The 17,084-nt window shown below is 37.5% G+C and overlaps 1 protein-coding gene across 2 annotated transcripts in view; it reads left to right on the plus strand.

Moving 5' to 3' along the window:
- Positions 1-17,084, plus strand: part of WWOX (WW domain containing oxidoreductase) — a 476,293-nt gene that overhangs the window by 19,494 nt on the left and 439,715 nt on the right. For both annotated transcript variants that reach the window (XM_059857399.1, XM_059857401.1), the window contains exon 5: positions 1,550-1,656. In XM_059857399.1, coding sequence (XP_059713382.1) covers positions 1,550-1,656 — 107 coding nt within the window. The remainder of the gene's footprint in view (positions 1-1,549; positions 1,657-17,084) is intronic.

Genomic DNA, 17,084 nt, shown 5'->3' on the forward strand with positions numbered 1-17,084 from the left:
ATGTAACTTACTTAGTTTGTAATGAGTATGAAGTTATTAACTACAGGGGAGAATGGCATGGAATTTATTATTTTGCACAGTTGATTATTTTGCACAGTGTGACATGGGGTAGAGTTAGCAAAACATCATCATGCTTTGCTAATTAATCTGGCCACCAGCTCTCAATCTTTGTTTAACAGTAGCAAGACAATTCCCAGGCATTCCAACTAGTTTTTAATAATATGGTCAGATAGTTAAAATGAGTATTCTTGTGCAAAACAAGAAGCATACAGCTAGCTAATGGTACATCTTACATTAGTTACATGAAAAATTCTAGTTAAATATGCTTAAAGTGGAATTAGGAACAAGGGAAATCTTTGCATATACTGTAGCTGAATTCATGTGCATGCAATGAATTATCCAGGTAATTAAAGTTGCTTGGTGCAGTGAATGGCTTTAAAGGAGATACAGGAAAATTGCTTGGACTTAAATACCGTAAGTATGTAATTGCAGAAAATTGTATGAATTTGTCTTGGTGTCTGTTGTTTCTATAATGTAAGTTATGTTTTGTGCTGTAACTGGATTTTGTTGCTCCAGGGTGTTTTGGAAGTGAGACAGCCCATCTTCATAGGCTTTTTGGTAAACAGTTTTTAACAGGAAATCATGAACATGCTTTAAATGTCATCAAGCTAAAACAAATGCCTCTTCTCTTTGAATTCTTCACATATACAGATTGTTGGGCATTTCAGTTTGATTCTTCCTTTCATAGTTCAGGCTTTTCTAATTGTACTCATTAAGCTGTGTTATGCCTCTTTCAGCTAGAAGGCAATTCCTGTCACTGGCACAGTTCTCCATGGAGATGGACACCCAGTGATACCATTAACTGCATCATAAATATGTAGTAGCTCACTCCTGGTAGAAACCCAGGTTCTGGCTCAGTTCTCTGCACTTCATGGGCATTCTGCTCTTCCCAAAAGTCCTCATCTCCTGTTGTAAATTCTCACAGATTTTTTCCCATTTAATGAAGTTTACTTTGGACCAACTTCTTTGCCGCTTTTCATTAGTGAATTGAACAGTGAAACAACGTTTTGTTCCCCCTGCCACAGGTGGTCCTCAGATTGATGACTCTGAGGCCAACTGTGCATCTAAAGAGCCTGGAGCTCAGTGTTGGATGCTCTGTCACTTCCAGATGAAGTTGCCAGGCACAGTGGCTCTGCAGTCTCTCTGTGTGGGCACATTGTTCACAGTCAGACAAGGAAGGGGCACATTCAACGCTGCCCTTTCAACAGCTGAGGACTGTGGTAGGCAGAGAAGTTGAGTCTGTTTTTTGAAGATGCCAAACCTGTTTTGCAGAAAATACATACAATTATTGTCCAAAAGATCTGATCAAGTTGAGGTCTCTGTGCTTCTTCACATGTGCTCTTAAAAGCGGAGTCCAGGTGACTCTCAGGTCAGCAGACTGCAGGTAGCCTAACTGCACTTAAATATATGGCTCATGTTTTTCAGGTAATTTTATAGCTGTGTGCTGCTCCTGGGATCTGTTTGTGACTAGGACCATGTTTTATCCTAGGTTTTGAAACTGCCAAGTCCCTGGCCCTGCACGGGGCGTGTGTCATCCTGGCCTGCAGGAGCCCGGCGCGAGGCGACGCGGCCGTGCAGCGCATCCTGGGGGAATGGGTGAGTGCACATCCAGTGCCCAGCACGGGCCTGGGCTCTGCAAGGTCTGACATCCTCTGGGCACTGCCAGCAGGCACACACAGCGCTGCCACAATCATGAGCAGGTGCCACAATCTGTGCAAAAAGTCATTTGTCTTATTGGGTAATGCCCTGCTCAGCTGCTGGTGCGTGGGGGATTGAGGTTTTCATTCCTTGTCAGTGTGTTGGACTGCAAGGCTTGATGTGCTCTTATCCATGTTTGTGGATGCTTTGTGAGGGGAAAAAAAAATGTTTGGGAGAACCACTGAGGCTTGCTTCATAGGAAAGGACATTCCAGAACCAAAGTGAATAGCTACCCAAAGGAGGATGGGCATAGTCCTCCAAAACAGCCACTGTTTTGCCCATAATTTTTCTTTAGTGAGAGATTTCAGAGGGTTGTTTCTGTAATTTTCAAACTCAAGAATGTTTCTCCTTTTCTGAGTTCATCAGGCTCTGCAGCCCTGCTGCCAGGCTATCACAGTGTTTTTTTCCTTCTAGCTTCTCCCCACTTTCTTTAATTTTTCTCCCATTTTTGTCACACAAACACCAGCTTTTCAGTCCCATCTATTGCCTTGTTGCTCTTTGATTCCTTTCCCTGATCCCCATTTTTTTACATGATCTTCTAAGGCCTTTATTAAAATATATTCAGCTGTCCTAATTTATTCCTCCCACAATCATTGGGGCTACTTTTGTTTGAGCTTGCTGGGACTGCTGACTTCCAGGAGAGAATGTGGTGACATCTCTACACTTAAATGAATAAAAGACCAATGGATCAAATTCTTGGATTTTTATTTCCTTCCAGCTAAAATTAGTGATGAGTGTTTTGCTTTTATTTCCTGAGCTCTCAAAGTATTTGAGCTGCTCCCAGATGACGTGGGAGAGCACTCAGTAGTATTAATATTTACACATAAGTAGTCTGAAGATAATTATAATATTTATTAATGCAAAACAAATGGTGCTTATTTCGTGTATTTCCAGATAAGTGATACTTTCAATATTGCTAATTTTTGTAACCACAAGTTTCATGAAGAAACAGTCTTTGGATTTAGGCCTTTTTCTCTTGCCCAGATCGTATGAATGATTTACAGTAAAGGGTTGGTTTCGAAAAATGTCTTCCTTGCTGTTTTCATCCCATTAAAACTCTCTTGTTTTTTAAATAAAAAAAAAAAAAATTAAAAAAATAATTCACTAGCATAGAACTCCAAGAGAATTCCAACAGAGGCCAGCATAGTGTCTATTCTCTTCCAATAGAACTGGATTTGGTGATACTCTGTTTGAATTTGATAGTCCCAGTCCAGCCAAATATGGCTGTTTATATGGGTGTTACCTAACTAAAATTAGGCAGTGGTGAACATCTTTTATTTGAAAAATATCCCATTACCCTCTTAATCCTAACCATATCTCGGACCACTTTGAAGACAATGGGAGTTCAGAATACTTGTCTTAAATACCTGTATTATCTCACCCAAAGTTAATGAGTTGTTAATTGAATGAAGAACATTGAAGGTCAAATTACTTCAGAAACACTGCATTTATTTACTAACAGTTTTCAAATTCTAATTGTTCAGAAAAAGAGTCTCATCTGTAAAGCGGTAGCTGGAAAACCTTCAATGCATCTTTGTAATGGCTTTGTTGTTGTTTATTGAGAGGGACTAATTAACTTTGATTATTGCACTAATATTATGGCACTTTGACAGTCCCTCAGATTTATGACTCTGGGAAAATAAACAAATGAAATGCAGGTGCTGGAGCAGAAAGAATAAGTTATTACTGAACTTTAATTACTTGGAGTGTATAACCAGGAGAGAATTAGTTGATGAATTACAAGATGCTTAAAATTTACATCAAATTGTAAGCAGTCTTGAGGAAAACAAACACAAAAACCAGCCCCAAAATCAGCTACTGAAAACAAAGAGACAAAGATTAATTTGACTGATTTGCTTCTAATATTAAAATATGGATGTAAAATATTAATTTTTAGCTTATAGGTGTAACTACAGGAAGTTGTTAATTGAAAATTCTTTTCCTAAAAATGAGAGTTTAAAAAAATACCCACAACATCTGCATCTGATTGAGATGAATTCTCAATATGCAGCTGCAAATGTTCTGCTAGAAAGAGCTTCAAAGCAGGCACAGAATTTTGTCTCCTCTGTTCCTGGGGAAAGCAAAATTTTTGAAAGGAAGTTGATTTATTTTTCAATTTGCAATCAATTTAAAGAAAAATAAAGCTGGTTAGGTTGCAGCCTTACCAAGCCTCATGTTCATGGTACTCAGGTAGTGTTTTCAGCAGCAGTAGTGCAGCCTACTTGGTTTATGTTTTCTTGTAAATCTTTGAGATTGTATCTCTGAACTGCACTCTTAAAGACAAGTTCCTCCAGTAATTTGACGGGTAGAAATCTGATAAATACATTCCTACTCTTCAACTGAATTCCCAAACCTTTTTCCATTTGCATGAAATATGTTCTCATAACAAAAAAAACCCAAACCATTGCCAAATGGAGTTCTTGTGTGTTTACCTGTCCTAAGTGTGGAGTTTTATTATAAATTGTTGTAATATAATTGGTGTTTCTATAAAAACATGTACATTTCCACAAGCACTGTGCACCCTGTGCTCCTGTGCTGATTTTCCTGTGGGACAGTATCCTTTGATACTCAAGGTTTAGGTGTTGGACACAGAATATTTCTTTTTCCACTCTTTGTAGATATAAAAGAGTTCCACCTACTTTGCAAGAAGAGAAGGTAATTAAAAGTGTGTAACAGAACAACTTGAGATTTCAAATTTTGATACAATTATCTAATTGATGGCCTGTATTAACTAGAGCCTGAACTATATATGGAAAAAACTGTAATTTTTAAAACCCCAACCACCACCTCTGCCAAGCCACAACAGAAAAAAACCAAAATCAAATCAAACCTAGTGTAATGCAGCATTTAAGATTAAGTTCAGTGTACATAAAACAACAGTACTAAGGAAAAACACCCAGCTGGGTCCCCTGGTGAGTCCATTTGTGACATCCCTGTCTGGAATGCCACAGACTCAGTGTCTGCAGAGACACCTCTCTGCTCTGGGCCTCTTGTACTTCTAAATCAGTTGTTGGGCAAAAAATGCAGCTTCAGTTTGCTTGTAGTGAAAGCTGAAAATCAAGTTTATAAAGACAAAATGGGATGGCTAAATGGCTTGAGAAAATCCAATTGTTAAGATTTAGAGAAAAAAGCAGGAATAATGGGAGAAAATAAGATTTTTTTCAGATTAGCTGCCATTATGTTTAAAAAGCAAATGGAAACTGATCGTAACTGGCTGTTGTAGGCAAATCTAGAGAACTTTGTTTGTAACAATTTATGCCTGAAGAGCTGTTTTATAGGGAATTTGAACCATTTGAGTGGGGATTACCCATATAAACTTGCTAATTACTTTGGTTAAGTGACATTTGTTTGCAACCTGCAGTATTCCAGTTATTTTCTTTCTAAACTACAGCAGAATTTTGCTAATATTGCAAATAAAGGGTAATTGCCTTGTGTAAAGCATTGTGACAAGTTTTAATGTGATTGGTCTGGCTGGTCTATCAAATATAATTTTTATGGAGGGGTATGGTTGATTATATTGGTGCAATCTAATGTTTATACACATGCATTTTTATATAGACAGAAAAAGGAAGAGGAAGTGTGTAAAGGCAGCAGATAAAAAGAGAGATCAGTACAGCTTTCCATTTGATATCTGGAAAATAAGTGTTCATGCATGATGATGTTCAATATCAATTTAAAACTGTTTGATAATTTCTTGCTTGGAAAAGAGGAAATTAGAATTCTAGAGTTATGATTCATTTTAATCAGAAAGAAATTGTCAAACATAAATCTCTCCTTGAGTAGTGAAAAGGCCTGAAAGCAGCCAAGAAAAATATCAATACTTTGCAAAGGAGGAATGATTGTTCCAATTCGTAGCTTAATTGACTTTGAGGCTTAATGAAAAACACTACAGTGCTGTTTGTACACATAGTTGCTCTGACAAACATGGAAATCTATGCTCCAGGAAGAGAGGCTAGGTAATTTATTTAACATTATTATTGATATAATTTTCTAATTGAGTATGAGCAGAATGTTTGGATAAGACTGCGTAGCTCCAGATGTTAGTGGTATTCTCAGGAAAATACTTAAGAATATGAATGAATAAAATATTTCATAAATCACAGCTTTTCTTGCCAAGAAGCTCTCATTTATTTATTCCTGTCAAATAGTCTTTGAAGTACATATTAAAAGATAAATTGTAAGTTTAATATTTCATAAAAAGTCTAATTTTTCTTTGGTAATTATTCCTCAGTGTTAAACCTACCTCTATATTAAAGATTAGATTAAACTGTAAAAAGAACATTTGACTTTGCTTTTTAAGTAGAGACTCACAAGGTAGAGATGTGACAAGAGAAGAGAGAAAAACTGTGAAGAAAACCAACCAAACTAATATGACTCCTTGCTGTATTCCTTTCCCCTGAAGTATTCTTCACCGAAGGAGTGATTTATATTCTTGCTGATTAAGTAACTGAATGAAATTAAAACCTGGTAAGTGAGTCTGTATTCCACTTGTGATCCTGTGAAGTGCAGAAAGACCAGAAGCAAACTGGGCACATTTACCAGTCCATGGGCAGCAGTTTGCATGTGGTCACTGTGTGTGTTTCCCCTGGAGGAAGGGCTCTGTTTTCCCAGAAGGTGTTTTGTCTCCACTGCTGTTCTTGGTTTAGGTTTTTTTGTAAACCTCCTCATGGTTGGTGGCGGGTTTGTATTTATGGGAAAAGCTGGAGACTGCCTAGGAGATGGCTTTGGAGATGTAGTAAATACTGACTGAAACCCCACTGATTCTGTTAGTACAGAATCAAAGGGTTTCAAAGTGGTGCTAAATAAAAGCTCTTTAAAATAATCCTCAAAATAGGAAATATTTCAGGGTATCCTACAAGTAAAGCACATGAAGTTCAGTGAGAATATTGCTTCCAATATTCTGTTATTGTGATAAAGAATGATCTTGTTTCAAAGCAGGATATCCTAAACTCTGTATTGCTGGCTCACATGCCATTGTGGTGTAATATACACTTAAAAAGACCTGCAATATATGGACATATTTCATTTTCCAGTGCTTGAGCAGTGCCCATGCTGAAGAATCATGTTAAAGGGAGTTATCCAAACCTTGCTGTGGGGAAAAGGCCTTGCAAGAAGGGGCAGTATCTTGTATTGAATGAATTGCTAATGCAATTAAAAAAAAAAAAATCTGCATCAACTTGTCTCACTTCCAGCTGTGGACACTCCAACTACAGAATTATTGCCTCTGCTGAGTATAAGGCCTTGTTTAATTCTTTAGGATGTGATCCAGATTTTTCTGAAACGAAGGGATCTTTTAATTAACTAATTGCAGTGCAGTCAGTATAAACATTACCCAGTCCTGTTGCTGGCAGCAACTCATTCAATATGAATGTATGACCAGATTTTGGCCATAATGTTTAAGAATTCAGTAAGTTTCTGTGAGTAATCTGCTCAGTTGAGAAACCTTAAGAGAGTGATGTGTGCTGCAAAGCTACTTTCCAAATACAGATGCTTAAAAATCCTCCCACATGAAGTTAAAAACATGGAACAGTACAATCAACATTTACATGGATGGATTGTTGAGATCTTTTTTTTTGTACACCATAAACATATGGCATGAATTTGATTTCATTACAGATGCTGAGAAAAGGGAAAGGCAAATATTTATATTACATTCATGTTTTACAGTAAAAACACTGTTCAGTTTGTTTATACAGTTCCACTGTTACAGTTTTTATGGTTAGTAATGAAACTGCTGTAAAACAGAGTCTGAATTATATAGCAGATGTGTTAAGCCCCTAACTTTCAGGGTTGGGCATCCTCCTGAATACTGATAGCAGTTAGTTGCAGAGTTGATGTACTGGCCACAGCTGAGCTGTTTCACACTTACATTTTCATCTGCACTTAGCCCTGGTGCTGTATGGATATGTACAACAGATAGAGTTTGATTATTTATCATGATGGAGCAAGCAGCCCAGCCCCTCCCAGGCTTCCACTGGGGACATGCTGCCTTTAACAGCTTCCAACCCCCAAACCTGAGGTAACCCTTAGGCCTTGACCCCTGCCCAAATCCAGGAGTATGGGTTTCTCTGGGTCTGGATTGAAGGCACTTGAGGCAGTGGTTCATGTTCGGACTCAGGTGTTTATTATTTCCTCTCCGTAAAACAGTCTCACTACTCTGAGTTCTGCAGCTTTTCATTAGAAGGCACAAAATGGCCAACACTCTCTTGTTACAAGGTCTTTTAAGACTGAACTATCCAATTAAGAGCTGACACCTGGATTATTTTCCCTTTTAACCCAATAACTGATCCCACAGAGCTGCCATGGGGACTTTTCTGCCCAATTACAAAATGCCACCCAAACCCATGGAGAAACCCAGGATGACACCCTGTGCTCTCCATCTTGCTTCCATCCACAACATACTAAAAATCCCAAACCCTCAATTTCTCACCAAGTGACACACCTACACTGCTCTCTATAATCTATTTCACACTTTTGTGGATTCCAGTCTATCTTGAAGTCTGGGAAACTTTCACCATGGATGAGGGTCAAAGTCAGTGCTGCCCTGGGGGTCAGGGCACCCCAGAGCAGACAGAGAAATATTCCCAGTGCCCTGGGTTTCTGCACAGGAGCAAACCCTAAATCTCTCTGCACCCCAAAGCACCCAGGTGTGTCTGAGTTCATAACTGTACACAGCTGATAGGGACTGAGCACTCCCAGAGCTATCAGGTTGCAGGGTTTTTAGCATAGTAAGACAATTGGCGATGGTTTCCTCCAGTAAAGATAAAAGTTGTCTTTTAAGTTGGCTTAATTGCTTCTACTCTCATAATTCTCTTCACATTCCAATATCTGTTACACGTGCATTAAAAAAAATAATTCTTAAATGTAATTTGAAAAGAAGTCACAGTATTTTACTGTTCCTTAATTTTTTCCTCCAGTCAGCAGAATTTTATACATAGAAATGTTGAAGTGATCTTTTTGGTAATTTGTTTCTTTAGCACAGCCCTGCTGTTCTTAATCTGGAAATGTGAGTCACAAAATCCCTACCATGCCTAAAGCTTTATAATAATACTACTTAAATGCAGTTTGAGCTTTTTAACAGGAAAAAAAAAAAAAAAAAAAAAAAAAAAAAAAAAAAAAAAAAAAGATTTCCCCCCCCCCCCCCCCAGACAGCAACAGACCTTAGGATAACCTTTTTAAAAACTGCACTTTATGCTTGGTCTTCAGTTAAAAGTCACTAGGAGACACTGTGTGCTCAAATATATCACCAACCTGTCTGGATGTCTGTCTTTATAAAAAAGTAGACTTTGTACATTGGCTTGAGTGTAGCTTATAGGATGCAAAGTTTGGGTTTTCTCTGATAATTTATAGATTTAGTGTAACTTGGGTTTTTCATGAACCTTTCTCTCTCAGAATGTGTTTTATAAAACTATTTAATGTTGCTGACATTGAGAACTTTTTTGCTGTGGTACAGATAGATGTGTTCTTACATTGAGTGAGTTCTGCTGTCACTGAATTTCTAGCTGTCAGTTCTGGGAGAGGAGGAATTAAAGTGTCTGGATATATGTATGTATATTTGAAACCATCTTCACAATTAATCTGATTGTAACATAAGCTTGTAATATATTCCATTAATGAAGAAGACAAGCTTAGCTTATGGTAAATACAGTACTAAGTGTTTATAGTGCATTTCATATTTTACATTATTCCCTTTATAATTCTGCTTATCTTTTCATTCTAATTCCCCAAAGAATGTATAAAAGAACCCCTAAAGAGAGTAATTACTGCTCTATTCCTTAACCAAGGCTCCTCTTGCAAAAAGAAATCTGAGCAGCTTTTTAAAGAAGGCAGTTTTAAATAAAAATGCAAATAAGCTGCTTTGTAACCACATTAATTACCCACCTAGCCTCTTATTACCGTGTTTGTATTGTTTGCAAACACTATTTACAGTGGTGTGGAAATTACCATTCCTGGGCTGGAGGAGCTGTGCTGGTGGGTTGTGCTTTGGACCCAATTAGAGTGAGCCCTGTCTGCGGCGGGGCTCGGGGGAGCAGGAATAGCCTTGCGCTGTCAGAGCAGGCATTAGCTGGGCTGCACAGCACTGCCTTGTAATTATAGCACTGCTCCTCTTCTGCCTCTGCACGGCTTCCATTCCCTGCATGTTAAAACTGGCTGGCTCAGGATTTAATGTGCACTCTGGTCATTTTTTTTGTGGAAGTCGTGGTAAAATCTGGTGGGTGGTTTTTGTCGCCAGAGTCGTTCTTTGCTTTAATTTTATAAAAAGTAAACAAAAGACTCATGCTTTTGTGTTCAGGATGTTACCCATTTCCATGAATCACATTTTCACATGAATCCCTCAACTTCATTAGTTGATTTCATCCGCAGAAGTGAACAGGATGGGCTATCTGTTGGTATTGCAAGCAGTGTTAGCGGGCAAGGATTGTAACTCTTCCAGCTCATTGAAGAAGCAGAATGCTTCATAACAAAACACTCTCTTGCTTGTTAAGTGCAGGGCACACTTGTTGCTAATCTGGTGTGTGTTGTGTTCTTGTCTTAGTTTTCTCTGTCACGATTCTAAAATGGGCCTTTACCCGAAAAATTGCCCAGAAATTAAAACCGAAGTGGTTACTCAGCATTCATGGTTTTAGACTTATAAATGTTTTTCAGATCCCAAAGAATTTGTTTTGATGGGTCATAGAGCCTGCAATGTGAAGAATCAGTTCTTTAAGATTTTTCTTAAGCTTGTAAGCAGTCTATCCATATGGTTAATGAATCTTCTGAAATACAGAAATATATTTTGGTTGAACTCAGTGCAGGGAAGAAAAAGGTAGAGAGATTATTTTCTTTCTACTTGTGGATCTGCAGTGCTGTGACAGGGTGATAATGTTTAAAGGAATCTTGATGATAAACCCAAAAATCTCAAGGTCTTACTGTGACAATAAATGTAGTAGAGCAGGAAAATAGTAACTCCAGGATGGTGTAGTACAACTGCAGGATTGTTATGCATTAAAAAGAAGGGAAAAAAAGAATAAAAAGTGGTTGCAGGATCACTTGCAGTTTTAACAGTGACAAGGGACTACTGTGTGGGCATCAAAAGAAGCACTGACTTGTTTCATGATCCACAATAGCTTATAAAAGTGAAGATAATTATCAGGCTTATATGACTACAGAGCAGCATAAGTGACATAAAACAAGCATAGCTGGAGCTCAACAGCAATGCAGGAGGTGTCTTGAAAACAGACTTGCTGAGTAGAGTGCTTAAAAAGTGCTAATAATTTCTGTGATTGTCAATTATATTTGTAAACCTTTTATTACTATAAAGCCAGAGCATCATACTTTTCGTTTAATTTACTGTCCTTTCTAATTTCTCCCCATCCATTAATTCCCTTCTATCCTAGTAATCACCTTTGGAGGTGGTGTGCTAAACTTGTTCTTTCCTCTATTTCATTGGGGGTCACTGAGAGTATTAACTTCAAAAAAAAATCTGCTTATAAAATAAAAGCATAGGATTAATGCAGCAAAATGAGTATTTGGGGTAGGTTTTTTTACTTTGTTTTTACTAGAGCCAGGCAAAATAGGCTTTGAACCAACTTTGCAGTCAGTGGGCAGAACTGAAGGGACTTCAGGCTCTTAGACATCTGAGAACCCTTGAGAGTAGGTGGGAAATAAAGCACAAAAGCCAGTTCAGGGGAAGTTTCAGGCTGCACTTGTATTCTGCTTTGGGTGCTGAGATGTTCTCAGGAATTGTTACTCTGCTGTTTAGAAGGACCTGCACACTGCCTGCAGCTGCAAAACAGGACCTCAGGAGATCTGGAGTGGTGGTGACCCTCTCTGTGACATTTATGCCTGATCAGGGCAGGGAGATGGAATGTTTTCCTCAGTTATACCAGCTTATAAATTTTAGGAACCGTTCATTAATATAGTCATGTTTAACATGTTATGGCTACAAACAAAGACATGAGTGTATGTACTCATTTCTAATTAATTTGTGTAATTATGTTTTATAATCTAGGTGTTTGCAAAGCAGAACATAGTACACCCCATTTACTGTCTGCTGTAGCTAATAAAAAATAATAGAATGAAATAAATCTCGAAACTAACTTTAATTGTAAGTATAGATTAGCTGTAAATTGTATCTTTGTTATGTTTATTTTTAATTCTGCAGTGTTGCAGGTTTGTAGAGCATCCCAATTAGTGTGCTTATTCGCAGTAATGATGAGTTAATTGCTGTAAATGCTGAATGTTATTTCAGTGACAATTTAAATACAGTACTGAGATACTTTTTAAAAATGTAGGACTGGAAATAAAGGGAAAAAGGAAATGGTGGTAATAATGAGACTGGTTAATTTTATAAAGATTTTTTTCAGCATTCAAAGTGATAATCTAGGTAAAATGATTAAAAATACAGGAAGAAGAAAGAAATGTAACATTTAAGAATAAAATCTTGCCATCTCAGCTAATACCATTGTAAATATGGAACCAAACAAGGTAAAGCTGTGTATTTCACCAAGCACTTAAGCATTAATTAAGAACATTTGATTGAGCTCATCTGAAATGGATTTCTGTTCTTGCAATGCTGTTTATGTTTTCCTGCCAAACCTCGCTGGCTTCAAGCTCATCTGGTGCAGGCTGGGAGCCCTCCCTGGCCGTGGTGCTTCTCTGCTGTCTGAGGCAGTGAGTGTTGTCAGGTGAATTCTGTGAATGTTTAAAGAGTAGAAAGTGCCTCTAGCTTAAGAGAGGAGTGTTTTCCCTTCTGATGAACTGTAGTAAATCCTCCCACTTGGAAAGCTGTGGAGTATACCTGTGAGAAAGGAGCTGGCCCACTGTGTTTCCTTGAGCATGCATGCTCTAAGAGATATTAATAGCTTCCTTCAGCAGTGTCCCACTTAGAGGAACTTTGAAATGAAATATTTCATTCTGTCCTGGTTAAATTAACCTTACATTTTCCTCTGAAATGGCATGACTACCTAGAGAAAATTTGAAGTGTACGATGTGCTTTCACACTGCAGGGGGGGAATGGTATCCAGGGTAGTATTTATGCATAAAATATTTATTTTTCAGTTCAGGATTGGTTTAGTGCAGATTTGGCAATGGAAGCTGGTGCCACGTACTTCTCTGTTTGATGACCTTCTTAAATTAAAAGTCCTTGAGATATTGTGACGTAAGTGATAAGTTGGATTTTTACATGCAAAAGACTTAATAAAGCATCAGCAGAAATCTGTTCCTTTCAGTTCTAAGAATGGTGCAGTAAAGGAAAAGCTCCTCTACTCCTTTGGAGGAGTTTTTGGAGCCTTCCCCATGCCAGGAATTCAGTGAGGGAATAGAGCTGAGAACAACAATGCAGAAACCTAAAAGTCACAGACATTCAGGTTCATCTGTTTGGTCCTGTTCTGACAGAAATCATTACGAGTTTGATAGATTTATTTATAAGGACTTGCTTCAATATTTAAAGTACATCTATTCCAACATTCCTCATTTCAAGCTCGGCTGTGGATCAAGATGAAAGAAAAATTAAATTGTATATTGAAGAGCTGTTAATTGAACTGCACTGCATTTAGCAAGGGAGCATCAGCTTCAGGCAGTCAATACTACAGAGAATTTTTAATGTACTGTATCACTAGATTGTCAGTTTGTATTGGAGAATGCAAACAGACTGCTTCGACTGATGATAAAGCCCTGGACACTTCTAAGTTGTTGAGGGGAGAAAATGTTATTTTGCTTTGATATATTGTGACAAAGTTGTTGATGGAAGCTGGAACAACATTTTTTTAGGTGAATATTATTTGAATATCAAATTCTGATTTTAGTGGGTAAAGATTGGGTACTGATTTTTCTTTATGGGAGAAAACCAAGTTCCTCAGAACTCTTGGACTGGCTCAAATGGTACTTTACCATTTGAGCAGCTCTGAAAGTCTCATTTAAAAATATTAGTTCTCTCCAGATATAATTCTAAAAAATAGCATATCAAAAAGCTTTAGAAATGCTTTAGAAAAATGTTATCTCTTTTTCCTTAGGCAGTGTTAATTTCTTTTGTAGTTAATCTTTTGCACTGGAATTTAGTACATTTATAGTTAAAGATTCCTTTTAACAGCTGAATTATTTAAGCACGTCTTCTGGGGTAACATGGTCTGTTTGGTGTTAAGTATGAAATACTTTTTATTTCATTTTCTTCACTGATAAAAAGGAAATAACTAGAGGCATTTGTAGAACCAGAACAGATTTAGGACTGTGGTGTTAGATTAAAGATGTACTATTCTAAGACATAGCTTGTTACAGTTGTCATACTTTGGGATAAAATTCTTCCTTTTGGTGTTCCTTACAGGGCTGAGAGTTCACCTTCAGAAAAAGCAAAGCAAGTCTGAAACTTGTTAATAATTTAAAAATGTCAGGCTGTGGTGTTTTCCATACATGTGGTGGGTCTCAAGGAAATGGTGAAGCTTAAAAACCCCTACATTGTCTTCACTTGGAGCAGAAAGATCTTTCATGGAGGTTGGGTTTAGTTTGGTTCATCTGGGTGCCTCTATGGCATCTGAGGAGACAGGGAGGGGCTTTTTTTTCCAACACAAATTTTATGAAGTAGAAGAGGGTTTCCATCTGTATAAAGGAATTCATCATTTCATTAGTAAGAAAACATTAATGGCTTCAAAAGACCTCATTTCCCCATGGTACTGAAATCCCACCAAACTGGTGAAAGTGTTGTGACTCCAAAACCAAAAAAAAAAAAAGCAAAATCCACTCTTTGTAAGTGCCTGACTTTGCTTCTTAATTTTGGTGTTCTACAGACAAACTTTGTGCAGAGCTGGCAGCTGCCTGGGGAGGTCAGAGGTATTAAACAGATTTAGTCCTGAAGCTGCTGTCCCTGCTAGGATGACGTTGCTGAGGTCAGAATGGATGTTGCTTACATGCTGTCAACTTAGTGTTGCATTTTCCAAATTTTTCTAATGGTTTCCCTTTAGTGAAGTCTGGGAATGTTTCTCACCACGTGAAAAATTGCAAGAAGGGAGGTACTGCATGTTCTGACCCTGGTGTTTTGCCTTAGGTATCAAAAAGTTATGGTCTAGATCAAAGGTGTGCAGTTGATTTAAAGAGTGTCCTGTTAATATTTGAACTTAGACTAGTGTGCTACTAACTATATATATATAGAAAGATTACAATTACTGAAATACTACACATAAAAGCTCTACACAAATCCCTTAATTCTTATTAGAAGGTGTAATTTTAATAGCTAAAATACTTGTATGGAATTCAAGTTAAAATCATTGTGTTGTGTGAATATTACTTTGAATATTTGCTTGAAACAGTAATGTAGAGCAACATATTCAGTGGCTTTGCTGCACTTGTCTGAGACAGTGCTTGACAACATGAATACATATGGTAATGTTCAAGAATCCTTTACATGACAGCTTGACAATCAGAGTAATTAAGATAATTCTCCAAAGCTCTGGTAAATGCCATGGATCAGAGGTCAGCTTGAAATCGTGCAGAAATAAACTGAAATTCTTCAATTTTATTTTTATGTAGGGAAATCCTGTATTGTCTGTGTAGTGGGTAGTTGTCTGGTATGAGGGCCTGATTCTGAGAGCCATTGTAGCAGATTTAGTGTAGGATACATGGATAAATCCATTAATATAGTTGGAAATTTACAAAAAAAAAAATTGCAATTGAGATGGCCAGGAACAGGAGGTCTTCACAATGGGTTCTGGTTTATTGTTGGAAGAATGGAAGCTTTTTTTCTGTGGAGCAAAGTTAAGTTGGGTGGCTTCCCTGTGACTCCAAGGTAGTTAAAGTTTAAATGTTAATAAGCTTCAAGAAGATGTGCATGAGTATTTCCTTTTTAAATTTTTTTATTAGACTACCAGTTAATTTGTGCAAACTCCTCATCTCCAGGCAATCTGATTAAAAAATTGGTATGTTTCCTGTTTCTTTATGCACTGTGTAGCTGCATGAGGCAATATCTTTAAAATGTAAAAAAGCCTACAAAATGCACAGTCTGATAACAACAACAAATCTAATCTAAAGTGACAACTGGGAGACTTTCCCAGACGTTTTTCTCTTTAATGTAACATGACTTTAAATTGATGCAGCCCCTCAGTGATTGAAAAACTCTCAGAGCTTGTCTCCCATGATTACATTTCTGATCTGTACAACTTAATTTTTTAACTGGGTGAATCTCACTTTTGCGAGTGAGCAGTTTGTCTCTGTTTTAAGAGGGAGAGTCTCATGGAGCCATAAGCAATGGAACAGTAATCCTGTGAAAAATATATTCCTGATAGTCATCCTGGCCAGAAACTGGGACTTGTTCTTTCTCTGAATGATCCAGAAGTCAGCTGGTGGGTAAGGCACTGAACTGAGTGCTGGTTTGTACTTACACAGTGAATTCAGTGTTACATGAACAGAATTAAGAGTAACCAAACTTTGGGTAACTTCCTCCCTCTCTTTGTTACATCATTTTAAATCTGCTTAAGGTACTTTATATCTTCAAATTTGGTTCTCTCTTTTTAAATTTTTTTTTTAATTATTTTTGAGTTTTATTGCAATGGCATATCTGTTACATGCTACCTTAAGCAAACAGACAAACATAGAACCCTGTTAGGGTTCCTGAGATGCTTCATTGTGAAACAAGTCGCTTCAGATGTAATAATGAACTGAAACAGTGGATTTTGTAGAGGGAAGATATGAAAGATAAAATGACAATATTTTTAATCATTACTCCAATATAAGTTGTATTGACTTCTGGGTTTATTGTTATAATTTAGGTAATTGATTGTAAGACTTTACTTACAAAATATGAAAGAAGCATCTCTTCTTTGCTCAAGGACATTTCAGATATTTTCCTGTCCCTACTCCAAATCTCAGCCTCTGGGCAGGTGGGGCAGCACAGTCAAGGCAAGTACTGGGGCTGTGTCTCCCCAGATGGGATGGAGTGAGGCATCTGCAACTAGGAATGGGGGCAAGGAAGGGTGTCTGGAGCTGAAAGGAGAGCAGGAAGTGGAGCAGGCAGCACATGGGAAAAGGACAGATTAGAAGGTCAAAATACTGACTTGATAATGGCCACAGTTTTTGTTTTGAATATAGTTGGAAAACCAAGAATTGGTTTGTAACTTCTATAAATGGTTCAAAATTGCTTTTGTTTGATAACCCTCATTTTATCCCAGCTTTCTCTTGATATATTTCTAGTACAGAAGTACATAAATTCTCATTTACCTTTTCATTTACCTTTAAAAATGTGTAAGATTGAAGAGTGATATATGTATAGCAATACTTTATAATATGTATAACTGCTCCTGGGCCTGCTTTCTAGATCTGTGTGCAGGAAGAATGGTCATGTGTAAGAAGAAATGTCCCCT

The sequence above is a fragment of the Haemorhous mexicanus genome, chromosome 12 (genome assembly GCF_027477595.1).
Source record: "Haemorhous mexicanus isolate bHaeMex1 chromosome 12, bHaeMex1.pri, whole genome shotgun sequence".
In the NCBI taxonomy this organism is placed as follows: domain Eukaryota; kingdom Metazoa; phylum Chordata; class Aves; order Passeriformes; family Fringillidae; genus Haemorhous; species Haemorhous mexicanus.